Here is a 27,593-nt window from a genome sequence, read left to right as displayed (position 1 = left end):
CCTGTATTCCGAGAACAACTTTTTTTATAAAAACAGTGCAACTCCAGTCTGAGCTCTGAGGAAGGGTCACTGGACCTGAAATGCAAAATCTAATTTCTCTCCACAGATGCTGCCAGACCTGCAGAGCTTTTCCAGCAACGTCTGTTCTTTTTCTCCCTAACTCCAATCTAGTAAATCATTGTTATCCAATAAACTAAAAGGATAGATTCGGGTTTAAATTTGGCACCTTGGGTGAAGGGTTGCTAATAGTGTTGGGATGGAGGGGGGTGTGCTCAATTGATATAAATTATTAAAGTGTTAGAAATAATATCAACAGGTCAACTGGACACTGTGAGCATAAAGTGAAATTAATAAGGGGCAAATTAGGAACTGTATTTAAAACTGGTAAGCTGCTAGTTGAGGACACAAAGATAAAGTTAGATCTTAGCCCTTCAGGGTTGAATATATGAACAGAAGGAATATGTTGAGTCTGCTTTCACCATTTAATGGCGTGCACAATTTAATGTCACCATTTAATGGGACCATGGGCTAATGTTTTAGATTAATTCCAGTTTCCCACCCTATTCCCATATTCCCTTAGTGTCAAACAAACTATCGATATAGACCCTGAATATACTCAATGACTGAGAACACACAGCTCTCCGAGGAGAGAAAATCTAAACAATTCACAACCCACAGAGTGACAGGAAGCCTCAGCCTGAGTGAAGTCACCACTGCAACCTCACATGAAGGCGAAAAAAAAACTTGAATGCTTCCCCTGAAAGACTGTTAATACTCCAATAAGGTAAACAAATGGAAAATCGTATATGACTTTTCGTTACCACTGGAAATCTCTAAATACCCCTCCAGCCATTGAAATGCTTTTGGATGCAGTCACTCTTTTGATGTAGGAGATGTAACGGCCAGCACAGCAAGCTTCCACAAACAGCAATGTGAACACGCAGACTGTTTTTAACATGCTGGCTGAGGGAGGTCAGTACACTTTCTCTTTCTCTTTCTCTTGAACTTGGAACAATGGGTTCTTCAATGTCCATGTTGGAGAGCAGGAGGCGCCTCAATGTTACATCTCGTCTGAGTGGTTGCACATCTGACAGCGTAGCACTCCAGTAGCATTTACACTCCACATTGTTTCTTTCACCTGCCAGAATTCTTGCAGTTCAGACATCTACATTAACATTGGTCAAAAAATGCACACAGTCTCCTTAAAAATGTCAATAGTCCAACCACTGCCTGAGAGAAGATTGGTTGCTCTCCCTCCTCATCTCCAATGCAAGCAGATTTGGGCAGGATCAATGGTAACGATAGTGTTCGAAATTTTAAGTAGTTTTGCTTTTTGCCCACATGCAATCCCCACTTGGTTGCTGAAGATTAAAAGCCCCTTATAAGGGCAAGGTAATTGGATTACACATCAATGAACCGGACTAACAGAATCTGGAGTTATTGGATTAAGTTTAGATACGTACACCTGATTCTCAGCTCTATGTGGGTTCCACGCAGACATGGACTTCAAATCCAATGCAGCAATGCTGGAAAGCATACAGAGAATGTTAACCCACCACAATTTAAAACAAATGCATGAATCAGTGGGCTAAAGATAATGCACAACAATATTACACAATGACTTGAAGTGTCACCAGACTGACATGAGTGTTTAATAGTAGTTTGGGAAACATTGTCACAATATTAAATCACATTTGGAACCTGATTTCCATATTAGCTAGTTTCATATGGCACCAAACAGTGTGCAGATTCCGAAGGCAATGATGAAATCAGATTGATATCAAACCCTGCTATGCGAAGGTTGTTCCCGTCACTGGAATACCTCCAAAAAATAACATGGATTAATGGCTTGCTGGTCTTGGAAGGGGAATAACACAAGAATTATGATGATAAAAATTGGAAATATATTAAATATAATGGAGTAAATGTTCCTTTGCTCTTATCAAAGATGTGTCATATTCATTGCAACAAATAAAATATTCCAACATGATTTGTCCAATAGAATTTAGGATTATAGAGAACAAAATACACATTTCTTTTTGTGAGAGTGGTAATGCAGAACATAGAACAGTACAGCACAGTGTTGGCCCTTTGGCCCTTCGATGTTGTGCTGGCTTTTTACCCTACTACTTGTCGTATCAATAAGTGGTTCATTCTCACTTGTTCAGCTGTAACAATATCAACAGAATTGAGGTAACACATTGTTTTATGTGGTGTTAGGACCAAAAGTAATTGGGAATGATCTTGACTTAGTGGGAGAGTGTAAAACAGCTTTAAATTTGAACACCTCTACCAAATCTCCTCCTAACCATGTCTCCTCCAAGCGGAATTCTCCAAACCATATTGGAAGTGAAACTCCTCATCCCAGGAATCATTGTGCGAAATCTTTTCTGCAGAATGTCAGATCTTGGCTCATAGACTCAGAGATGCGCAGCACAGATCTTCCAGTCCAGCTCATTCATACCAACCAGATATCCTACATTAATTTGGCCCCATTTTCCAGCATTTGGCCCAAATCCCTCTGAACCCTTCCTATTCATATACCCATCCAGATGCCTTTTAAATGATGTTACTGTACCAGCCTCCACTACTTCTTCTGGCAGCTTATTCCACACACACACCACCCTCTGAGTGAGACAGCTGCCCCTTAGGTCCCTTTTAAATGTTTCTCCTCTCACCCAAAACCTACGCTCTCTAGTTTCATTAGCCTTTTTTTGTTAAGTGATTATTAATATAATTGGCAAAAAACATGAGAGATGCAAAATGGGCTGCCAATGTGTTGTTGACAATTTGACATAAAGCCAAAATGATCCAAATGGACACCCAGATATCTAAACATAGCTTCAGGGAATGGTTACAGAGTTGAGAAAGACCATTCAGCCCTTTTGAGCTGATTGTCAGCTCCCTGAAAGAGCAATTTCGCTGATCTCAATCACCCTGAAAACTACTTTTCTTGAGGTGCTTGTCCAATTCCATGTGAATGCATGAGCTGAACTTGCCTCCTGCAGAGCCATCCACTCCAGATCATAGCCACTGGATGCTTAAAAATTCGACTTTAGTTCTTTTGCTGAGTGCCATAAATTGATATCATCTGGATCTCAACCTATCCCCAGTAAAAACTGGCTTCACGACTCCTCAATCCACATCTCTCATGATCTTAAGCACCTTTATCAGATCTCTTTTCCACTCCTTCTCCAAGGAGAACAGCACAAGTCCTGCAGTTTATCCTTATAGCTGATCTCCCTGATCCCCAAAGCCATTCTCGTCAATCTTTTCTCTGAGCGGTCTTCACGTTCTTCTTAAATTGCGGTGTCCAGAATTGGACACGCGTACTCCATATAATTCAATATTAGTGATACGGTGAGCAAAGCAGGAAATGAGCCAGTGAATGTTAGTAGCACTGTGAAAGACTGTGTTAGGATATGTTACACATAATGACCAGACAAATTGCTAGTACCATGGACAGTAAAGCTTTCTCTGCATTGTTTGGACTACAGAAGCATTATTGCTATAAGGGACAGCTCATGGATTTCAACATGCATTATGACGTTTTACTGCAAACAAGCTACATCTCTTTGCAACTACATTCACAATTATTGTGATGCCTTGCATCATTTCAACAATTTCCACTTTCCTGGTCCTAACCACTTCTTCTTTGCTATGGACGTCCAATCCCTTTATATCTCCATCCCTCACTAGGATGCTCTAATGGTTCTCGGTTTCTTCCTCAATCAGAAGCCCGAACAGCCCCTTTCCTTCATGACCATCCCACGCCTGGCTGAGTTGTTCACTGATTGGACAATTTCTCCTTGAAATTTCGTACATATAAATGGGCTTAAAATTGTCTTATTGCGGGGTATGTAAGGCAAAAACTTAGAAGAGGTGAAGGCCATTCAGCCCATCGAATACTCTACCATTCGGTGTGATCATGGCTGATCTGACCACCGTCAACTCCACTTTCCTGCCTTCTCCTCATAACTCACGATTCCCTTACAGATGAAAAATCTTCTTCCCATCTGTGTTCCAGCCGTACTCAGGCCCTATCCCATCACTGTTTATTCAATACATTGATGACTAACGGTGCCATTTTCTGAGCAGAGTGGGCAGCCATGATTCACCTTAAACCACCCCCTGATAATCTGAACCTGCCAAAACTGTAAATCTTTTGTGTAAACAGAAAGGCATGACCTCCATGAAGACCTTAAACTTAGATTAACTTTCAAGAGGTTCTGTTGAAGAACAATTAATTGGCGAGTGGGTGCCCCACTTGCTTGCCAGTCTCGGGGTAGTGGAACAGTCAGGGTAATCATGAGTAGAAATATCTGAAAGCTCTCAAGCTTGAGGCACACTCACTTGGACAGCTTGCATTCGAATCTCTGCCAAGTCATCACTGGGAGGCGCTGCAAGCAGTACTGAGCAACTACTGCATTAGGACGCTTCATGTAGGGCTACTCTTGTATGCTTCCTCTGTGTTGAAGTCAGAACAATATGAGGATGCTCAACTTCCTATGTGGGCATAGGAAAGGGATTGAGGGACAAACCTAATCTCTTTTTCAAGCCATGAAAGAAAACTTACTTTTCTGAAATTAAACACTTCATGTTCAACTGTAATAGATTTAGTGCTGCTGAGTGCACAATGGAAAACATCAACAAAACATGTCTTTGGACAGCAATACTCAAACTGTGACGAGAGTCAGAAGATAAACAGTTAGGTACACACAGTATGCTCAAACTTATAAATGCTGGATGCTTTACTCTCCATTGTTTCCTATATTAGATCAGAGCTTTAAATCGAGACCGATCTCATGAACACAATTCTTACTGTACCTCCAAAACCTACAAGGAAACTTTGTAAAATTTGCCAACACAAAGTTCAGAGAGAAGTGTCACCGTTTTGTGAAATGTTTGACACAGCATGAAGTGGACTGTCTTCACTCCGAAACTGTAGGTTGGTCTCTCCCCGCTTAGACATGAACCTACTGGCCGCAGTAGTGAATCTCCTCCTGAAAGTGTCTCCTGCCAGGAAGTACAAGATAGGGTCCACACAGCTATTGAGGCTGGCAAGCCCGCGGGTCACCTGATAAGTGGCATAGACCCTCTTGTTCCACTCGCATGTCTCTAGCCCCTGGTAATACAGTCTGGACTGTAGGTTAAGGTTCTTCATCACATGGAAGGGGAGGTAGGAGATGGCAAAAACGGCCAACACGATGATGACGAGACGCACAGACTTGCCCCGGAGAGGTGTCCTCATGTCGTTAGATATTAAGGCCTTCACAATAAATCCATAACAGACCAGGATGGTGGCAAAGGGGACGCAGAAACCAAAGAATGTAGTCAGCATGCTGTAAATGAAATAAGTGCCCAGGAGCTCTTTCGACGTTGTATCGTAACACGTAATTGTTTTATTTTTCCTTGGCCCAGTTCGGGAGAAGTACAGTATTGGGGAGATGCCAGCCATGACCACAACCCACACGCACATGCACACAATGGTGGCTGATTTTTTCTTCAACCTGCCCAGTGATCTCATGGGGTGCACCACCCCCGTGTACCTGTGGACGCTGATGCAGGTCAGAAACAAGATGCTCCCGTAGAGGTTAACGTGGAAAATGAACCTCTGCAGTTTGCACAGGGCCTCCCCGAAGATCCAGTCTGTCTTGTTGAAATAGTAAAATATTAAAACCGGCAGAGAGAAGACGTAGAAGAGGTCAGCCAGGACGAGGTTAAACATGTAAACGGTGATGCTACTCCAAGGCCTCATGTGAAAGATGAACATCCAGAGAGCAACACTGTTTCCGATGAATCCAGTGACAAATACGATAATGTACATGATGGGCAGATAGTAAAACTGGAAACCCTTGTTCAAGGAGCAGGTTTTGTTGATGCTAGCAGTCAGGTCACTGGACAAATCTGAAAAATTTGATAACGTTTCCTGCATTGTATCCAAGTCAAGGTCTTCCATTTGGCATCAACAGGGTGGTGTTCCTCCCTTTAAGTAACAGAACATCTGAAACAGCAAATAATCCAGTTTAAGTTTGCATGATCTTTTGGGAAACAATTATGACTCATTAATGATCCTTTTGAAATTAGTGATATTAACGATACATCAGCAAATTGTTCTCATTCGATAGAAAACTTTACCAAAAAGTAAATAAATAATCGATGTAATGGTGCAAAGAAAGAGCAAACTTGCACTGACCCAGAATAGCGTAAAACAGAGGAGCAGAGGGAGGCCATTTGGTCCATGGCTGATCCGATAATACTCAAATTCACTTTCCTAACTTTTCCCCATAACCCTTAATTCCCTTTCTAATTAAAAATCTGTCTATTTCAGCCTTAAATATAGTTAAGAACCTAACCTTGACAGTTCTCTGTAGTTTAAAAAAATCCACAGGGTTTACTATCCTCTGATTCAAGAAATTCCTCCTCTTTAATGTAATTAGGTGACCACTTACTCTGAGACTTTGCCCTCTGATCCTAGGCTCTCCCACAAGGGTGAACTAAACTTTCTGTACCTATCTTGTTAAGTCCCTCAAAAATCTCACGTTTCACTGTGGTCATCTCCCATTCTTCTAAATTCAAAGGATTAATCTAGAACGTAGAACATAGAAAAGTACAGCACAGAACAAACCCTTAGGCCCACGATGTTATGCCGAGCCTTAATCCTAATGTAAAATATAGGAACAACCTACGTACCCCTCAACTCACTGCTATCCATGTGCATGTCCAGCAGTCGCTTAAATCACCCTAATGACTCTGCTTCCACCACCTCAACTGGCAATGCATTCCACGCATTCACAGGTCTCTGCATAAAGAACCTATCTCTGACATCTCCTTTATACTTTCCTCCTAATATCTTCAAACTATGACTTCCCGTACCAGTCAATCCTGCCCTGGGGAAAAGTCTCTGGCTATTGACTCTATCTATTCCACTCATTACTTTGTATACCTCGATCAGGTCTTCTCTCTTCTTCCTTCTCTCCAGAGAGAAATGTCTGAGCTTATTCAAGCTTTCTTCATAAGGCAAGCCTTCCAGTCCAGGCAGCATCCTGGTAAACCTTCTTTGCACCCTCTCCAAAGCCTCTGTATCTTTCCTATAGTAGGGAGACCAGAACTGGACACAATATTCCAAGTGTGGTCTCACCAGGGACTTTTAGAGCTGCAGCAAAACCTCGCGGCTCTTAAACGCGATCCCCCTGTTAATGAAAGCCAGAACACCTTATGCTTTCTTAACAACCCTATCCACTTGGGTGGCAACTTTAAGGGATCTATGTACTTGCACACCCAGATCCCTCTGTTCCTCCGCTCTGCCAAGAATCCTGTCTTTAATCTTACATTCAGCATTCAAGTTTGACCTTCCAAAATGCATCACTTTGCATTTACCCAGGTTGAATTCCACCTGCCATTTCTCAGCCCAGTTCTGTATCCTGTCTATGTCACGCTGCAGCCTGCAGTAGCCCTCTATACTATCGACAACATCTCCAACCTTCGTGTCATCTGCAAATTTACTAACCCACCCCTCAACCTCCTCATCCAAGTCATTTATAAAAACTACAAAGAGCAGAGGCCCAAGAACACGGCGGCACGGTGGCTCAGTGGTTAGCACTGCTGCCTCACAGCGCCAGGGACCCGGGTTCAATTCCCGCCTTGGCCAACGGTCTGTGTGGAGTTTGCAAATTCTCCCCATGTCTGCGTGGGTTTCCTCTGGGTGCTCTGGTTTCCTCCCACAGTCCAAGGATGTGTAGGTTAGGTAAATTGGCCAAGCTAAATTGCCCGTAGTGTTCGGTGCATTAGTCAGGGGTGAATGTAGGGGAATGGGTCTGGGTGGGTTGCTCTTCGGAGGGTTGGTGTGGACTTGTTGGGCTGAAGGGCCTATTTCCACACCTTAGTGAATCTAAAAAAAACAGAGCCCTGTGGGACCCCACTCAACTCTGACCTCCAGGCAGAATATTTTCCATCTACAACCACTCTCTGCCTTCTGTCAGCCAGCCAATTCTGAATCCAGATAGGCAAATCTCCCTGTATCCCATACTTCCTGACTTTATGAATGAGGAGAAAGTGAGGTCTGCAGATGCTGGAGATCAGAGATGGAAATGTGTTGCTGGAAAAGCGCAGCAGGTCAGGCAGCATCTAGGGAACAGGAGAATCGACGTTTCGGGCATTAGCCCTTCTTCCTGAAGAAGGGCTAATGCCCGAAACGTCGATTCTCCTGTTCCCTAGATGCTGCCTGACCTGCTGCGCTTTTCCAGCAACACATTTCCATCTCGACTTTATGAATGAGCCTACCATGGGGAACCTTATCAAATGCCTTGAATATGGTGAAATCCATATACACCACATCCACTGCTCTACTGTCGTCGACCTGTCTTGACACCTCCTCAAAGAACTACTCAAAATCTCTGCATAAGGCAATCTCTCCATATCCAAGTTAAACCTGGTAAAATGTCTCTTGGCTGTCTCCAGTGACAGTATATCTTTCCTTAGATAAAGAGACCAAAACTGTTTTCAGTATACCAGGTGTGATCTGACTATTCGATCTCTTTTGTAAGAAAGGTCTATATTCTATTGCCATACCTAATACTTGTTGAACTAATGTGTTCCCATTTTGTGATTTCAAATCCCTCTCAGCTGACTTTCTGCAGTTTTGCACAATTAAATAATATTCAAATCCCGTTTTCTTCCTGACAAAGTGCATAATCTCACATTTCCCACATGATATTGCATGTCCATTGATATTGTTGTTATAACAGTCACAGGATGCTCCAAAATCTCTTTTATACTCAACGAACTATTACTTGAACCGTTCTGATGTAGTTAAACATAACTTCAAGTATGCACATAACAAGGGCCCTAGAGCTCCTGTGGGTCAGAGGCAGTATGTCTCTCATGGCTACAAGACCTCGTTCAAGTTGCTCTTGTCACATTATGGTATGATGTCAAGTTTGAGTAGGTTAAGAATAATTAACAAGGATGGAAGGCCAACAAAACCATTCATGCAACCCTTTTAACTTCCTAAGATGTTTCACAGAAACATTAGGAAGCTAAACAGAAGCTTTATTTAATGCCTGATCTGAAAGAGGGTAGGAAATGTAATCTTTCTTCAATTTTTCTCCCTTATCAATCATTCTAACTCAAGATGTAATCTAAAGCTTCAGACATGCTATAGCAGGAATGTTGTTACTGTAGTACTGCAGTTCCTGTATGAAGTTGGCTTGAAACCAGAGACATGGAGGTCAGTGGCATTAAAGTGGAGAGAGTTTCCCTGGAGGCACGGACTCACGCTCTTTCTTGTGGTTGACTACCCCACCCACTTCAATGAAACAGCAGCAATTATATAACATCTTGAAAACAGGAAGTTCCAGGCTCAAATCCCATTCAGAAACTTGAGGACATCAAGGCTGAAAATTTCAGTAACGTGCTGAGGAAGTTGCTGCATTGTTGGAGGTTCCACATCTCACACAATACCCCATATTCCCTCTCAGGTCTAACTTTAAGTTTCCAGAGAGTTTTAAGAAGCGCAGGATAGCTTCTTTTGTGGCCTGGCCAAAACACACTCCCCAATCAGCAAGACACACACATAATCCAGTTGTTAATGCACTCTTTACTGGGAATTTGCTGAGTACAAATTGGCTGCATTTCAACAAATACTGCATTTCAGAAGATGTCACCAGCGGTGAAAGCATTAGGATTCCCTGTCGTTAAGAAAGACATTATATAATTTTGGGTCTTTCTTTTAAACATCCCAGGGCTGTTCACTGGAGAATTATCAGAGAAACATTGGCACCAAGTTTCATGAAAAGCTATGACAAGAGAAGAGGAAAAAGAACACTGGCTATACAAAGAGGTGTAGGTAGTACAATCACCGATTTGTAAACGTTGTGCCATGGTTTGGGAAGAGGAAGGGACCACAAAATAACTCAAAAGGTACTTGCTTTGAGTCAATGAATTGAAACCTATGCCTCACTCTTCCAGGTTGGCTCAGTCTTTCGGAACAATTTCAGAATTGAAGTAATTGTCCTGTGTGGTATTCAAATTCTGTAATGTGACTAATAAGCAATATTGTCAGCAACTTCTTTTAAAAAAAATGCTTCGTTAAAGAAGCTGCAAGCAGTGATGTATGAGTGAGAAACTGAGATTGAGAGATAAAGAGAGTTATGACAGGAATTCATCAGCTTAGGATCAAGGCAGTGGAAGGTACGACCGCTTAGGAAACAAGGAAATTGGGAATGCACCAAGTGTTCTGAATTGGATCAGTGTGAAGAGCTATAGAACCACTCTTGCTGTAGGACTGGACATCAGGAGGGAAAATGTAAACATAAGATGAGAATGAAAATCATGACATTGCCAGAGTGTGAATGCATCAGCAAGTAAAGGCAATGGGGCGAAAGAGAATTTGATACAAGTTATAACATGGGCAGCAGAGGTTTGAATGTGCTCAGGTTTACAGTGGGTGGTAAGTGGGAGGCTGGCCAAGAAAGCATTGGAATAGTCAAATCTATTGGTAACAGAGCATTACACAGGTTTAGTATTGTTAAGAAACTATATCTGATTCATATAAATGTGTAATGCAGGAGGGAAGCTTGCATTTAAACTGAACATAATTTCTCTCTATCTGCCAATGAACTTACATATAGTGTACGATTAAAAAAAAAAGTACTGATCTTTGCAATGCCAAAAAGTCATCTACAAACCGTGTAGTTGATGAGGTTAATGAATGTATAGTGCTGCTTAAGAGAGCATTATTGGTTGTTGCAGTGCATCTTGTAGATGGTACATATTGCTGCAACTGCACTAACTGCAGAGGGACTGAAGGTTTGAGGTGGATAGGGTGCTGACCAGTTGGGCTTTGGCTCCTTTGGTGTCAAGCTTTTTGAGTGTTGTTGGAGCTGTATTCATCGAGACAACATCCCATCACACCCGAGGTGTGCTTTGGAGATGTTGAGCAGGCTTTAGGAGATGAATTATCTTGGAATTCAGAGCTTCTGACCAGCCCTTGTAGCCAGAATATTTATATGGAGGCCCTGACAACTGTCTGATCAACAGTACCTCTCATGACTTTGATGGTTCTTGGCTTAAATCAACTGTGTTTCTAAGCGCAGCTCATTAGCTGGTATAGTGGTATCAAAAGACACTCAAGATACTTGACATCATCCAGGACAAGCAGCCCGCTTGACAGGCACCAGATCCACAAACATTCAGATACTCCACCACTGGCGCTGAGTTGCAGCAGTGTGTATCGTAAGTGAATGCACTGAAGAAATTCACCAAAGATCCTTAGACAGCATATTCCAACCCACAATCACTTGCAACTAGAAGGACAAGGGCAGCAGGTACATGGGAACACTACGACCAGCAAGTCCCCATCCAAGCCACACACCATCCTGACTTGAAAGTACATCACTGTTCCTTCACTGGGTCAAAATCCTGGAATTCCCTCCCAACATTGGCAGCATTGTGGGTCTACTTACAACATATGGACTGCAGCAGTTCAAGAAGACAGTTCACCACCTTCTCAAGGACAACTAGGAATGGGCAATAAATGCTGGCCCAGCCAGCAATGCCCATGTCCCATGAGTGTAGAAAAAGACCATAATGACCCATAGACATGCCTCACTGACCTTGAGTTACAAACCATGGTCACACATGCAGCTGGATTTTCACTTCAGCTTAAGCCCTTGTAGTTGTTGCGATCATTATACACTCAACATCTTATACTTAGGCAGCACCTTTAGCATTATAAAATGTCCCCAGATGCTTCATAAAAATGTCCTTGCAATGTAGTACTTTTTGTATTGTAGTTCCCATGTAATAACACCTTTAGGCCAGTAAAATCTAATACATGTCAATGTACTGAGGTTGTGCCTCTACCCATTGGATTTTAGAACAATTCATTCAGATACTGAGGGGACTTGACAGGGTGGGTGCAGAGAGGATGTTTTATCTTGTGGGTGAGCCAAGAACCAGGGCAGACTGGTTAAAAATTATGCATCTCCCACTGAAGACAGAGATGAGGTAAAACATTTACTCTGAGAATTGTGACTCTGGAATTCTCTTCCTCAGCAAACAGTGGATGCTGGGTCATTGATACATTCAAGTCTGGGTGTGACTTTTGATAGATAAGGGAAGTTAAAGGTTATGAGGGGCCAGTGGCCACATTCATATCTTACTGAATGTCAGAGCAGGCCCGAGGGCTGAATGGCCTTCCATCGTTCCATGTTCAATAACCCTCATTGTTCAAATCTTTGATCCGCACAGCATTGAATTGGATCATTCAGGACACTGTGCCTTGAAAGAGTAGTCCAACTGGTCTTATAAATTGAGCAGCTTTAATCTTTTTAACCGATTTTAAACTGTTTGGCAAAGGAGCTTGAAACATCAGCCACAGCTCAATTATTTGTTTATTTCTGAGTCAGAAAGTTATGGGTTCAATTCTGACTCCAGAGATTTCAGTGCATAAATTATGGATAAGTCGCGTGCTCCTGCTCTGTTGCTCAAATCAAGCATTGCAGGTAGATGGAAAAGAACTGATGGCAGCATTTCAGGTCAGACTTTCTTCCCCTAAACCAATCCGCACAAAACATAAACTGCTTTCTGGTGAAGCATCCTCTCCTGATAACATTAACTCCTGCTTCCTCTCCTGCCTGACCTGCTGAATATTTTCTGCTTTTATTTGCGATTTCCAGCCAGGACAGTATTTTGCTTAATTGAGTTGAAATGCATGTTTCTCCCCCATGTTCTTTGTGGCCTTTTGGTTCCGGTGCTTGTTAAACTTTGTAAGAGTGACTGCACTTGAAAACATTTATGATTTTGTTGGCTGTGAGTCATTTTGGAATGTCCTGAGGAAATGATTGATATTGTATAAATCCAAGTCTTTTATTTCTCAATGAAAGTTCTTGTATTTGAAACAAAGGCCACTCTGACAATCAGGTTCCTTCCAAGATTAACTAAGCAGTGGACCGATGGAAACGTCCAACATATACGGCACCTTTTCATTACATCTTTGGAGTAGAGTCCTCATTGTTCTAATATGCCTGAATGTTCTCATTGTCTTCTGTGGTTTTGCTACTGATTGAAGAGTCTGATGCAGGATCAGCACGGTCCATCAGAGCTGAGACCTTATGTTGCTATTGTTGACACTTTGTGGGGGGCGGGGCAGCACAGTTGTATTATCTTTTTACAGGCATATCGAACTTTGCAAGCTTGGCGCTGATGGTCCTCAAAAGGATGGTGAACCAAATTTTAGCATGTACCTTCAACTGCACAGTTTTTAACAGGAATGAAGGGGCATCTTAGAGAAATCTATAAACGTTCTAACAGACTTAGACAGGATGAACATAGGAAGGATGTTTCCTATGACCGAGGAGTCCAGAATCAGGGATCACAATTTAAGGGTACAGAGAAAAGTCATTTAGGACTGAGATAAGGACAAACTTCTTCACCAGAGAGTGGTCAGTCTGTGGAATTCTCCGCTACAGAAAGTGATGGATGCAAAGTATTGAATGTTTTCAGGAAGGAGAGAGAGATAGTTCTTAGGGCTAAAGGTATGGGCAGAAAGCAGGAACAGGGGACTGAGTTGGACAATCAGGTGAATGGCATACTTCAGCTTCTATGTTTCTGTTTTTGCATCACTTTCCCAGGAGACATGGTCCACAATGCTCAAATTTATTAGACTCTAAATTAGGATGCCTCTCATTTTTTTCTTATCAATCACCTTGATGTGACTTCCCCTGAGACCATTCCCCCAAGAAGACATACAAGATAAAATTAGGGGTCGCTTTTAACTCCAGAGGTGAGAAGATTTTTTTTTGGAAACGAATGTTGAATAACTTTGGACACCTCCACCTCAGAGTTTGTTCACAATGGGTGCAATGAATATTTTTACGCCAGAAGTGGACAGAATCTTGTTCAGCAGAGGACTCGAAGGTTATCTGGGGTAGATGGGAATGAAAAACTCAAAACACAAACATATTTACCACAATCTTATTGAATGGCAAAGCATGCTAGGAGCAAAAGTATACCATCAGCTTCTCAATCTTGCCCTATCATTTAATAAAATAAGGGCAGTTATAATTGGAACCTCAAATAATGTTTCCCTGAATAACCTTTCACTCCCTGGCTTAATAGAATCTAACTCTGCCTTAATAATATTTTGAGGGATCTGCTTTCCCTGTGTCTTCAGGTTCCAAAAGACTTACGACCCTGTAAGTTAAAGATTTCATCCTATCTCTATTTTAAAGGAGATTAGCACTGGGTAATGATTCTTCATTTAGAATTATAGAACCATGCAGTACGGAAATAGACCCTTCAGTCCAACTAGTCCATGCTGACCGTAACTAAACTAAACTGAACTAGTCCCACCTGCCTACATTTGGTCCATATTCCTCCAAACATTTCATATCCATGTACCTATCCAATTGTCTTTTAAATGTTGTAATTGTACCCACATCCACCACTTCCTCTGGAAGTTCATCCACATATTCTATGTAAAAAATCTTTCTTTTAAAACCTTTCTCCTCTCACCTTAAAAATAAGCCTCCTAGTCTTGAAATCCTCCACTTTAGGGAAAAGACATCTGCCATTCACCTTTTCTATGCCCCTCATGATTTTATAAACCTCTTTTAGGTCAGGCTTCAACCTCCTACCCTCCAGAGAAACAAAATTGGCTATTGAGGGAGTGCAGCGTAGGTTCACGAGGTCAATTCCTGGAATGGCAGGACTATCTGATGTTGAAAGATTGGAGCGACTGAGCTTGTATACCCTTGAGTTTAGAAGACTGAAAGGGGATCTGATTGAAACGTATAAGATTATTAAAAGATTGGACACTCTGGAGGCAGGAAACATGTTTCCGCTGATGGGTGAGTCCCGAACCAGAGGACACAGCTTAAAAATAAGGGGTAGGCCATTTAGGACAGAGATGAGGAGAAACTTCTTCACCCAGAGAGTGGTGGGTGTGTGGAATGCTCTGCCCCAGAAGGCTGTGGAGGCCAAGTCTCTGGATACTTTTAAGAAAGAGTTGGATAGAGCTCTCAAGGATTGTGGAATCAAGGGTTATGGAGATAAGGCAGGAACAGGATACTGATTAAGGATGATCAGCCATGATCATAATGAATGGTTGCGCAGGCTCGAAGGGCAGAATGGCCTACTCCTGCGCCTATTGTCTATTGTCTATAAAATTCCAGCCTCTCCTTATAACTCAAACCCTCCATCCCTGGTAACAGCCTGGCAAAGTTCTTCTGAACCCTCTCCAGCTTAATATCTTTCCTTTAACAGGGTGACCAGAACTGGATTCCATAAAATTTCTCACTAATATCCTGTACAACCTCAACATGATGTTCAGATCAACCAAACAGGGCAATACCCCTTGCCCAGTCAGCCTTCCAGCAGAGATTTTGAAATGTGACCATACAAGGCTTCTGAACAAACTTACGACTATCTTCAAGAATATCCGAGATTAGGCAAATACTCCTCAAGGATGCTAATTATGTAGTCAGCATCTAGAAGCAGAAAGGATAAAAAAACTTGATTCAACGAATGAACCTTCTCTCAATCACATTACGATCCTCAAAAGGATCCTACTAGATCTCTTACCAAGCAACCTTGTAGCTGACATCCTCCCAGAATTATTATGAAGTTTTGGGTGAGCTGTTGTCATGTTGATGGGTTAGACCCCCAAGTATAATAGACAGCTTTGGAGCTCTATCTACCCCAACAGCAAACAACTTCAAGAAAAAGTGCATTACACCCTGGTAACGATCTCCTCCAACCTCTTCTGTCAGGCAGAAGATACAGAAACTTGAACACACACACACACACACACACAAACACAAACACACACACACAAGCAGGTTCAAGATCAGCTTCTTCCCAGCTGTTATTAGACTGATGAACAAACTCCCTAGCCACAAATAATGCTGATCTTGCCAAGGTTGATCTAGCCTAGCGCACATCCTATGCAATGTAACCTGTGTGCCTCTAAGTCTCTTTGATCTGTACATCCTTGTTTACTATGATATGCCTGTACTGCTCGTAAACATAGCTTTTCACTGTACTTCGGTACACGTGTCAATAAATCAATTAATCAATCAAAGGATCCAAATCTTATCCATACCTGCTGGTTATAGTCTGAACTTGACAGTGTAAGTGAACCTGGTCTTTGGTATTCGTTCTCCAAGCTAGGATGTCTGAACAAACCTGTGCTAACTGCTTGATGGATATGTTTGTGATGTAAGAGGTCTGTTGGCTTTCTAGTAACAACCTTGTTAAACAAGGATGTGTCGTGGTCTCCTCACTCTTCAATTCCTCCCTTGACGCACAGCTGAAAGAATTCAGTGGTGACACGCCTGCAGGTATCAGTATTAAATTGCATTTGAGGGAGCTCTCCAGTTTGTCTCAACCATGTCTCCAGAAGTCACAGAGGCAGTAATCAGAGAGTTTCTGTCTACAGGTGACTGTGTCCTTGCTGCCCACAACAAGAAAAATGCACAGACAATGACAGACAAATTCCTGCTGTGAAAAGTATTGGTCTCCAAAGTAGTCTCTCAAGAAAGAAGTTATATTTCAGCCAGTAGCAGCCGTATGATACAAAGCTGCAGATATTTTCAGGTAAAGATCAGCATTAACGTGGCTCAGTGGTAGCTCTGTCCATATCTGACAGTCAGGATTTGGAGATGCTGGTGTTGGACTGGCATATACAAAGTTAAAAATCACACAACACCAGGTTATAGTTCAACAGGTTTATTTGGAAGTACTAGCTTTCGAAGCGCTGCTCCTTCATCAGGTGATTGTAGAGAATAAGATTTTCAGACACAGAATTTATAATAAACTTTTGCTATAAATTCTGTGCCTTAAAATCTTATTCTCTACAATCACCTGATGAAAGAGCAACGCTCTAAAAGCTAGAGCTTCTAAATAAACCTGTTGAACTATAACCTGGTGTTGTGTGATTTTTAACTTTGTATACGCCAGTCCAACACCAGCATCTCCAAATCCTGACTGTCAGATATGGACAGGGCTACCACTGAGCCACGTTAATGCTGATCTTTACCTGAAAATATCTGCAGCTTTGTATCATACGGCTGCTACTGGCTGGATTATAACCTGGTGTTGTGTGATTTTTAACTTTGTACATATATGACAGGAGCATCTGCACTTGATTGGCAGATGTGTACAGTGCTGAGGGAGCACTGCAGTGTTGGAGTAACTACCATTGTGAGGAATCACTTAAAATGAAGATCTGACTGTCTCCTCGGACAGAACGCAATAGATCTCATATCACTTTCCTGAAGAACAACACATTTTCTTTGTAGCCCTTCTTAATATTCCACCCCCAAACAGCAGTGCATTAAACCTCATTCAATAGACTTTTTCTTGTTGGACCTTACAGCAGACATATTGATTATCATGTTTGCATCTGCAAAAGTGGCTGAAAAACAAAAATATTTTATGGGCTTTGTAGGTGGACTCAAAGGTGTGAGAAACACTATACAAAATCTTTTTTTTAACAGATTATAAGCTTGGTAATCTTCAGTCATTTCTAATGTCATAGTTGTTGCTGATGATACATGGCTAAGATGGGTGTTAGCTATCAATAAAGTAGGCAGTCCACATACTTAACATTTGTATAAGAGAAAGGTCAAATTAACATGTTGGAATAATGGGAATTGAGAGTGAGGATATACTATTACAATCCATCTAATGTGAAGTAACCTTCCGAAAACATCCACCTTGTTTACCTGCACATATGCCATCTGACTTGTTCAGCATCACAGAATATTTACAGCGCAGGAGTCCAATCAGCCCATTGTGTACAGTATATGAATGAATGGTGCACTAATTGCTAATTTCCACCTTGTTCTCATAGCCCTGTACATTTCTCCTTTTCAGATGGTACCCAATTCCCTTGAATTGAACCTGCGCCCACTGTACTCCCAAAGGGCACTTCGCTAACCATAGCCACTTGGTAAATGAAAAGTTCATTTGGAACTTGTCAAGTTTCCACTGTTTCTTTTGCCAATTACCTTAAACCTACAACCTGTTCACTCCCCATCTTTCAATGTATACAAAAAGCTTTTACCAATTTACTCTGCCTAGACCCCCTACTGAACAGCTGAACATTTGAGTATTTCTAGTGCTTGCTTGACTTTGTTTCAGACTTCCAGTACCTGCAGTATTTTCCTTTTATATTCAAGTTACAAGCCAACAGATGCCTAATATAATAATTACGTTACTGACTAATCATTCCATCAATCTCCAATAGTCAGCAAGAGACCCATAAATCAGGACAAAGAAACAATCCAGTGATGGAACAGCTTTGGAACTATAAGCCCAAAGTCAACCACTTCTCCCAAAGGCCATCATACCACATCTACATCCTGTCTAACATGACTCAGAAACTGAATCACAATGTGTTCTTTTCTGATATACATTTGTAGCTGAAATGTAGATGTTCATCAGAATGATCAGCTGAGAAACAGAATGGCAAATCATAAATGTGGTTATACTGTCTAATGGAAAGGGACTTGGTGTTCATTATTTCCAACATTTTCACCTGTTTCTTCATCTAGAGTTCATTGTAGAATTGATAAATCACTGTTATTCACAACTACTGGAACAACAGATTTTATTTAAAAGATAAAAAATAACAAATACTTCTATAGCCTTTCATGACCAAAATGCTTTACAGCCAATGACACACTTTTGAATTCAAAGTTAAAAATCACACAACACCAGGTTATAGTCCAACAGTTTAATTGGAAGCACACTAGCTTTCGGAGCGACGCTCCTTCATCAGCTATGCTCCTCATCAGGTGGTAGCTGATGAAGAAGCATCGCGCCGAAAGCTAGTGTGCTTCCAAATAAACTGTTGGACTATAACCTGGTGTTGTGTGATTTTAAACTTTGTACACCCCAGTCCAACACCGGCATCTCCAAATTTTGAATTCAATGTTGTAATGTAGAAAATGCAGCATCTAATTTGAGCACAGCAGACTCGTCAAATGGCAATGTTATGGTGACCAGGTAATCTGTTTTTTTTTTTACTGATGTTCAGCAAATGCTAAATATTATCCAATACATCAGGAAAAGCATTTCTGCTCCCCTGCAACTTAGCCTCTTGGGATAGAGTCATACAACATGAAGACTGTCATTCTGGATGAAGGGCTGATGCCCGAAACGTTGATTTACCTGCTCCTCGGATACTGCCTGACCTGCTGTGCTTTTCTAGCACTACACTCTCAACCATGAAGACTGTCCAACCAGTCCATGCCGTGTTCCCAAACTAAACCAGTTCCACCTGTCTGTGCTTGGCCCATATTCCTCTAAACCTTTCCTATTTATGAACTTATCCAACTGTCTCTTAAATGTTGTAACTGTATCTGCATCTGCCTCTCCTTCTGGCAGTTCATTCCACACACGACCCATTCTCTGTGTAAGAAAATTGCCCCTCATGTTGTTTTTAAATCTTTCTCCTGTAACCGGAAAAATATGCCCCCTAGTTTAAATCTCCCCCATTCTAGGGAAAAAGACCTTTGTCATTCACCTTATCCATGCCCCTCCTGATTTCATAAACCTCTCTAAGGTCACCCCTCAACCAGCTATGCTCCAGTGAAAATTATCTTTTGCATCTATCCCTTCATTTCAATATGAAACTGAGTCACAGCGTGAGCTTGACTTATAGTTAGATTATTACCACATCGGAAAGTCACAGGCTCGGGCCAGAGTGTGGAGTTAAACACATAATCCAGACTTCGAAAGGCAGAACACTGTGGATGCTGGAAATCTGAAATGAAAACAAAGTGCTGGAGAACAAAAAAAAAGATGCACAGTGGTGCTTGTGAGAAATTGCTGTGTGCAAGTTGGCATTCCATATTACAATGGTGACAAAACAGCCTAAAGGTCTTTCCTTGCTGGTAAAGTACTTTTGGGCATCTTGAAGTCAAGACAAGTGCTACAGAAATGGAAATTTCTCTTCCTTCATTTTACTGGTAGAATGCTGTGTGATTGTCCTGACATAATCATGCCAAGTTACAAATAACCATTGTGCACATGTGCAAATTTAATCTGATTCAATAGAGAGAAATAAAACTGGCTTTTCTTCTCAACAAAGACACTTGGAATCACACAAATCCCCCGTAAGAGCTCTTGTTGATTAATGGTTTGCTTTCAATACGGGCTGCATTTGGACTTCTAAAATCTTCTCAATTCCTGCCAGGAGGTAGCAGGGACTGGAAGAAAACAGACATTCAAAAAAAAATTTTGTTCGCAGCGAAGTGTTGCAATGAATGTAGCAATCTACATCTCAGACCTTGTAATGCTGTTGCTTCTGTCATCCAAACAATACAGCAATAGATCACAGACTATGGTGGGAACAATTACTCTGGTCATGATGTGTAACAATATCATAACTTAAAGTGTAGGCATTGTTGCTTACAATGCACACAGTGACCAGAGATTATCTCTCCACTTTGTTTTTCAAGTCATTACTGTTCCCATTGTTGGAATGATTAAGCATCAGAGAGTGTAGATTTAAGTTAATTGGCCAAAGAAACAAATATGAAATAAGGATTTTTTTTGTTCACAGTACTTGGTTGTATTTGGGGAATTCACTACATGGGAGTATGGTGGAGGCAGACAAACTGTTCATAAGGAAATTGGATTATTATCTGAAAAAGAAATATTTGCAAGATTAAAGCCAAAATGTTTAAGATTGACATCAGGTGAGTTGAATTTGCAGAATACTTGCTCAGTGGTTAACACAGCTGCCTCACAGCAGCAGGGGGTGGGTTTAATTCCAACCTCAAGTGACTGTCTGAGTGGAGTTTGCACACTCTCTCCATGTCTGTGTCGGTTTCCTCCAGGTGCTCCATTTCCTCCCACAGCTGTGCAGGATGGGTAGATTGGCCATGCTAAATATTGCTCCATAGTGTTTAGGGATTTGCAGGCTGGGTGGGTTAGCCATGGTGATGGGGTGGGGGCGGGCATTTGGGTGGGAATGCTCTTTGGAAGGTCAGTGCGGACTCGATGGGCTCAATGGCCTCTTTCTGCACTGTAGAGACTCTATGAGAAGCAGAAAATTGGACCAAATCTTATTAGAAAGTCTAATAATACATTTTGGACTAGATGAATTAAAAAAAACACTCAATCCAATAAACTGATGCAAATATAACTGATTTCTATTCAACTTTCTTTAACTTGCTTACAATGTGGAGCACCTTAAATATGTCTTGTGTCTGAAAATCAGGACAGTGCATCTAATACAAAGTCCCTCCCAACGATACTGATAGTCAGCAATTTCTGCACAGTACAGAAAGTTGGAACAATAAGTACGTAATTTGTAAAATCTTTCAGAACCAAGTATTAATATTGTACAATCTACCTCTAACTCTAGTTCCTTTAAAAACGGTAAGTATCTAGAACATCGAACATATTTCAAAAAGAATGATAAGGTATTGTGGAAATGCAAGTTCTTTTTCCTTTGTTCATTCCCAATTCCACAAAGTTCCAACACAAAAGTACAACTGCTGGTCTTCAAAGTAGGAAACGGACTGGAGCCAGTGCTAACAGTGCTGCCTTTCTGATTAAATGATGAAGTGAGACTCAGTCTGCATATTGGCAGAGCTTTAAAGAAAGTCCCATGACGCTGTTTGAGAGCAGGGAATCTGTTTGGCCAACACTTCTCCCATAACAGAAAACAAATGATCATGTTTTTATTGACATTCTCTCTGAGGCATGTCCCCATGTTGCAAATTGTTGGTACAATGTCCTAAAACATCAACAGCGATTGTGTTTCAAAAGCGATTCACTGTGGCTTTTTCTGGCTTTTTGGGACTTCTTAAAGAAATGATATGATGCTTCATAAATACTTATTATTTCTCTGGTCAGTGTGTTTTGTTTGTATATTTAAAATTAAAAAGGGAGGGGAAAGTGCTAACATGCAAGCACTTGCAGGGAGGAAGCTGGAGAAAGGGATAAGAAATTGGAGTGATTCAGTTCGAGACTCCTGCCATTCAATGAGATCAAGACTCCTCTCTACATGAACGCCACATTCCTGCACTATCAATATATCCCATTGTGCCTTTAATTGATAGAAATGCCTTCATTTTTGCCTTGGACACGGTTAATGAGCAAGTCTTCATAATCCCTTCACACAGAGATTTCCAAAAGATTCACCATCCTCTTATTGAAGAAATTCCTCCTCATTTACCACTTATCACTTATTCTGAGATTATGTCTGAAAATGTGTTGCTGGAAAAGCGCAACAGGTCAGGCAGCATCCAAGGAACAGGAGAATCGAAGTTTCGGGCATAAGCCCTTCTTCAGGACTTCTTCAGGATTCCTGAAGAATGCTTATGCCCGAAACGTCGATTCTCCTGCTCCTTGGATACTGCCTGACCTGCTGCGCTTTTCCAGCAATACATTTTCAGCTCTGATCTCCAGCATCTGCAGCCCTCACTTTCTCCCTTCTGAGATTATGTGCCCATTTCAGATTTAGAATCCTGATGGTGTGGAAGCAGGCCATTTGGTCCATTGAGCCTACACTGACCCTCTGAGGAGCATCCCACCCAGATCTAGCCCTGTCTCTGTCGCCCTGCATTCCCCATGGCTAATCCACCTAACCTGCGCATTCCTGAACACTGTGGGCAATTTAGCATGACCAGTCCATCTAACCTGCGCATTTTTGGACTGTGGGAGGAAACCAGAGCATACCCACGTAGACACAGGGAAAACGTGCAAACTCCACACAGACAGTCACCCGAGGGTGGAATCGAACCCAGATTCCTGGCGCTGAGGCAGCATTGCTAACTACTGAGCCACCATGCCATACATTAACTTATCAGCCAAGTGAAGCATTTTAACTACATTACCCGTGACTCACCCCATGAGAATTTTGTAAGTTTCAACTAGACCACCCCCTAGTTCTTTGAAGCTCTACACGATAAAGAGCTAGTCTCCTCAATCTCCCTTCTGCCACCCCAGGGATGAATCACGTGAAACAAAATGAAAAACAGAATGTGCAGGAGAAACTCAGTTCTTCACTGGACTTGAAACATTAACTCTGTTTTTCTTTCTACAGATGCTGAGTTTCTCCAGCACTTTGTTTTCGTTTTTGATTTCCAACATCCATAATTCTGTGTTAAATTTAATCTGAACCACTGTTGCACTATTGCTGTGGCACATATATCCTTCCTTAGATAAGGGTGTCAATATTGTACAAAATACTCCAGGTGCCTTACTACTAAGGTTCTACACAACTGCAGCAAGATATCTTTCTCCTGTGGTCACATTTCCTTGTAATGAAGGCCAATAGACTATTTGCCTTGCTAATTGCTTGCTGCACCTGCACGCTCGCTCACAAACAAAACCACTCAGATCCTTTTAGATACTCACACTTTCCAACCTCTCTCCCTTTCAGAAATAGTCTCCCTTTCCATTTCGTTTCTACCAAAGTGAATAACTTAAAACTTATTCAGTTTATATTACATCTGCCATGTTCTAGTCTATTCACTTTTTCTGTCCAAGTTCACTTGAAGTGTCCTTGTACCCTCCTTCCAACTTAAGTTCCCACCCAAATTGGTGTCGTTGGCAAACATGGAAATATTACAACTGGTCCCCACAACCAAATTATTTATACAGATTGTGAACTGAAGGTCCTCCAGCACGGACTCTTATGGTATCTCACTAATGCAACGTGCCACATTAATTGTCTTAGTTTTTGCACAAGTCTAACTTTAAAATGCCCAACAACTGAGCCTCCACGGTTTTGTGAAGTAGGGAACTCCAAAAGTTTGTAACTCTTCAAGTAAAGACATTTCTTCTCATCTCATTCAGAAATGGGTTACTCCCTATCGGAAAACTGCGATCTCTAGTATGTATATCTCTAGTATACCTTCACAGTATGTGAAACATCCTTCTAGAATCTATCCTGTTGGATTTTTAAGGATTTTATATGTTTTAACTCTCATTTGTTTAAACTCTAGGATAAATAGACTTCATTTGCATTGCTATCTCCTCATAAACCATTTTTCTTTAATCACAGGAACCAGTCTACTGAACCTTCTCTGCACTTTCTCGAAGGCACATTCCTGAGGTACAGAGATCAGAAATCTGCACAGTATTTCAGGTGGCCATGATGTGGAGGTGCCAGTGCTGGACTGGGACAGACAAAGTTAAATATCACACAACACCAGCTTATAGTCCAACAGGTTTATTTGAAAGTAAAGCTTTCAGAGCTCTGCTCCTTCATCAGGTAGCTAGCTGTTGTGTGATTTTTAACTATTTCAGATGGGGTGCACTAACTTCTTGTGCAATTTGAATGAGACTTTTACTTTTATACTCCAATTACATTGCAATGAATGTTGACTTGTCTTTAGTTGGATGGGGTAGGGTTAAGTGGCAGTAGGTAAAAACAATGCCTGCAGATACTGGAAACCAGATTCTGGATTAGTGGGGCTGGAAGAGCACAGCAGTTCAGGCAGCATCCAAGGAGCAGTAAAATCGACGTTTTGGGCAAAAGCCCTTCATCAGGAATACAGGCAGAGAGCCTGAGGCGTGGAGAGATAAGTGAGAGGAGGGTGGGGGTGGGGAGAACGTAGCAGAGAGTACAATAGGTGAGTGGGGGAAGGGATGAAGGTGATAGGTCAGGGGGGGCGAGGGTGGAGTGGATAAGTGGAAAAGAAGATAGGCAGGTAGGACAAGTCATTGGGACAGTGCTGAGCTGGACGTTTGGAACTGGGATGAGGTGGGGGGAGGGGAAATGAGGAAACTGTTGAAGTCCACATTGATGCCCTGGGGTTGAAGTGTTCCGAGGCGGAAGATGAGGCGTTCTTCCTCTAGGCGTCTGGTGGTGAGGGAGCGGTGGTGAAGGAGGCCTAGGACCTCCATGCCATCGGCAGAGTGGGAGGGGGAGTTGAAATGTTGGGCCACAGGGCGGTGTGGTTGATTGGTGCGGGTGTCTGTAGAATAAATTTGCTTCAACTATGAACTACTGAGAGTTAAACACTTAGAGATCAGTTGATGCGACCTGAGATTGTGAATTCCTGAGATTCTTTCAATTCTAGGAAAGCCCCAGAATGGTAAAAATACTGAGTTTGCAGGAGAGTCAACATCTGCACTCATGAAGCACCAGCTGTAATGCACCAGCATTATTAATTAAGAGCATGAGGAGCTTGCTCCATAGTTTAAAACACGACACAGAGCCAATGTAGGAGGTTAGAACAGGAAATTTACAACACAGGAAGAGGTCATTCAACTCATCATGTCAGCAAATTTATAGGGGATATTAGGAATAGTCAAAGGTACAGATTTTGATGAAAATTTGAAACGAAGATAGAGAGGGATAGAAAGTTGGAGAGCTGTAATCAGTGCAAAGGCAGTGGAAGACAATTGCAATTAAACATCAGTAAGGCTAGACCTGGAGATCACAGAAGATAGTAGCAGGACTGTAGCAGGCTACAGAGACAAAGGATTTGCAAACAAGGATGAGAATTTAAAATCAAGGCATCAACATGTCAGGAGTCAACGTAGGCAGTGGTTACAGCAGAGATGGCTGAATGGGATTTAGTGTGAGTCAGAGTATAGACAGCAGAGTTTTGAACAAACACAAGTTTACAGAGAGTAGATTGGAGGGAGCTGGCCAATTTCAGGAACAGATGATCTGAGGAATGGACAGGGACGAGTGATGTTTGACAGGCACAAATAGGTTCAGGAACTCAGTTCAAGGTGAAATAGAGTGAGAGATTTGCAGACAGCCTGGTTCAGCCTGAGGCAGTGGTCAGTGGGTGTGATCAGGTTGGTGCTCAGAAACCACTGTTCATACCCTGAATGCACTTCATTAAATTTAGAAGTCATTTACTGAACTAAGGAAATTCCTTTACTTATCTTCATCTGTTGCAATTCATGCAATGGAATTCATCCACATCTATAATTAGACTGCGTTTGAAAGAACTTAAATTACAAGTCAACCATTCTAAGTGTATGCTAAATATGAAAAGACATCTATGGACCAGTTTTGTATCTTCTAATGACAACCCGAACCCTTCAATTTAAGTTATTTCCTCGCACAAGGCTCTATTATCCTGTATTTTATTCCACGGGCATATAACTGATAATCTCAACTCTTGCTCACTGGTGTTCTCGAGTGCAAAGCGACGATGGCAAGATTTTAAAGAAATCATCACTGCATTAGGGAGACCATGGAAAAACACATCAGGATGCTGGGCTGATGATGGAAATCTAGGGTCAAAGTTGTTGAAATGAAAATGGATAAAGTCTTCCAACTCATATCAAACATCTTAGTGATCCTACCGATAGAATAAGCTTCCATCTCAATAGAGGATTGCTAATAAACTCCTGAAATGCTGGTCTACCCAAAATATCAGAGAAGCAGACAGCACTGAAGGAGGTTGCTCAGCCTATCAGAAGAACATAAAAAAACAGAAGCCGGGTGATGTGATTTTCCCCTTCAGAGTTTCAATGTGCACTGGCAGTATCCCTTAAATCTCTCCTTACCCAACCTCACATTGAAAAGACTTGACTGATTGCCCATGACCCTCTGGGGCAGAGAATCCCAAAACTTCACTATCATCCAAGCGAAGAAATTTCTCCTGATCTCAGTCCTGAACAGTCTCACCCCTTTATCCTCTCACAGAAGCATTAAGTACAGGAGGAGGCTAATCAGCCCATCGCGGCTACACATTTTATCATCTCCAATCCCGAGACTGTGACTCGCCGCTTTCTCATCGTGCCCAGACTGATTCTATCAGGGAACCTGTCCCACTCCTCTTCTCCCAATTAACATGCGAAGTATTTATCACATTGTCCTTTCCAACATTAATTTGTTTCTCCTACCCCGTCAGGCAGTATACTGCACATCACAATTCGCGGAGTTAAACAAAAAAGAAATTAAGTCTTTTCTGGTTCTTATACCAATTGATCTTAAAGCTGGTTACACATACTTCATTCAGTCTGAACATTTCTGTTCAATCTCCTCTGCTCTTAGCACCCCTCAGTAAGAGCTGCACTGACCCTCTCTGGACTCTGGTCTATCTACACATGCCCCCCACACACATACTCACTCTGACCTTGTCCACAAACCACACGCACTTACTACGCGAAACATGTTCACCACCCACCCTTCACTCAAGACACAGATCAAAAACAAAACAATAACCTTTACCGAGTTTGCTCAGGAGAAGTTTGTTTTTAAAGTGGACTTCCCCCCCCCTTCCAAAAAAAATGGTTTTTGCTCCTTCGTGGTGAACACGGTGAAAGACCTCACGCAGGATCAAGTTCTGTCGCTCAGCTTAAACCACGCGCATTTTTTTACATGTTGACAAACAGCCTTAAAAATTTCCTACCACATATTGCCGAACATTTAACACCTAACAGCAGCTCCAGGTCACAGTCCCATGCTTTGAGATCCTCCAGGAGCGCGCGTGTGTGAGGGGCTAATAGGTAGATTTATTTTTCCTCTTCATTTTGTGTCTTTTAACCCCTTTCATTGACAGCCCGGCTCTTCCGCACAGATCTCACGCTTTTTTTTAAGGGGGTTTGACTGAAAGAGTCGCACGCTCAAAAGCCAGTTCTCCCTCCTCAGCCCT

At 41.8% G+C, this 27,593-nt stretch overlaps 1 protein-coding gene across 2 annotated transcripts; it reads right to left on the bottom strand.

The window, feature by feature from the left end:
• Window positions 1-1,630: 1,630 nt before the first annotated feature.
• Window positions 1,631-27,593, bottom strand: p2ry1 (purinergic receptor P2Y1). 2 transcript variants are annotated; one of them, XM_087993348.1, is made up of 3 exons: window positions 27,351-27,593; window positions 15,425-15,491; window positions 1,631-6,004 (listed from the first exon to the last, which is right to left on the bottom strand). In XM_087993348.1, the coding sequence occupies exon 3, from the start codon at window positions 5,957-5,959 to the stop codon at window positions 4,874-4,876; it is 1,086 nt and encodes a 361-aa protein (XP_087849474.1). In that variant the 5' UTR covers window positions 5,960-6,004; window positions 15,425-15,491; window positions 27,351-27,593; the 3' UTR covers window positions 1,631-4,873. The 2 variants fall into 2 exon arrangements, with proteins under 2 accessions (XP_087849474.1, XP_043558640.2); XM_043702705.2 differs by lacking the exon at window positions 15,425-15,491.

Source organism: Chiloscyllium plagiosum, unplaced genomic scaffold (assembly GCF_037043375.1).
Source record: "Chiloscyllium plagiosum isolate Xiang-an unplaced genomic scaffold, Cpla_swu_hap1 HiC_scaffold_13, whole genome shotgun sequence".
Taxonomy (NCBI): domain Eukaryota; kingdom Metazoa; phylum Chordata; class Chondrichthyes; order Orectolobiformes; family Hemiscylliidae; genus Chiloscyllium; species Chiloscyllium plagiosum.
This window is presented reverse-complemented; position numbering and strand designations above follow the sequence as displayed.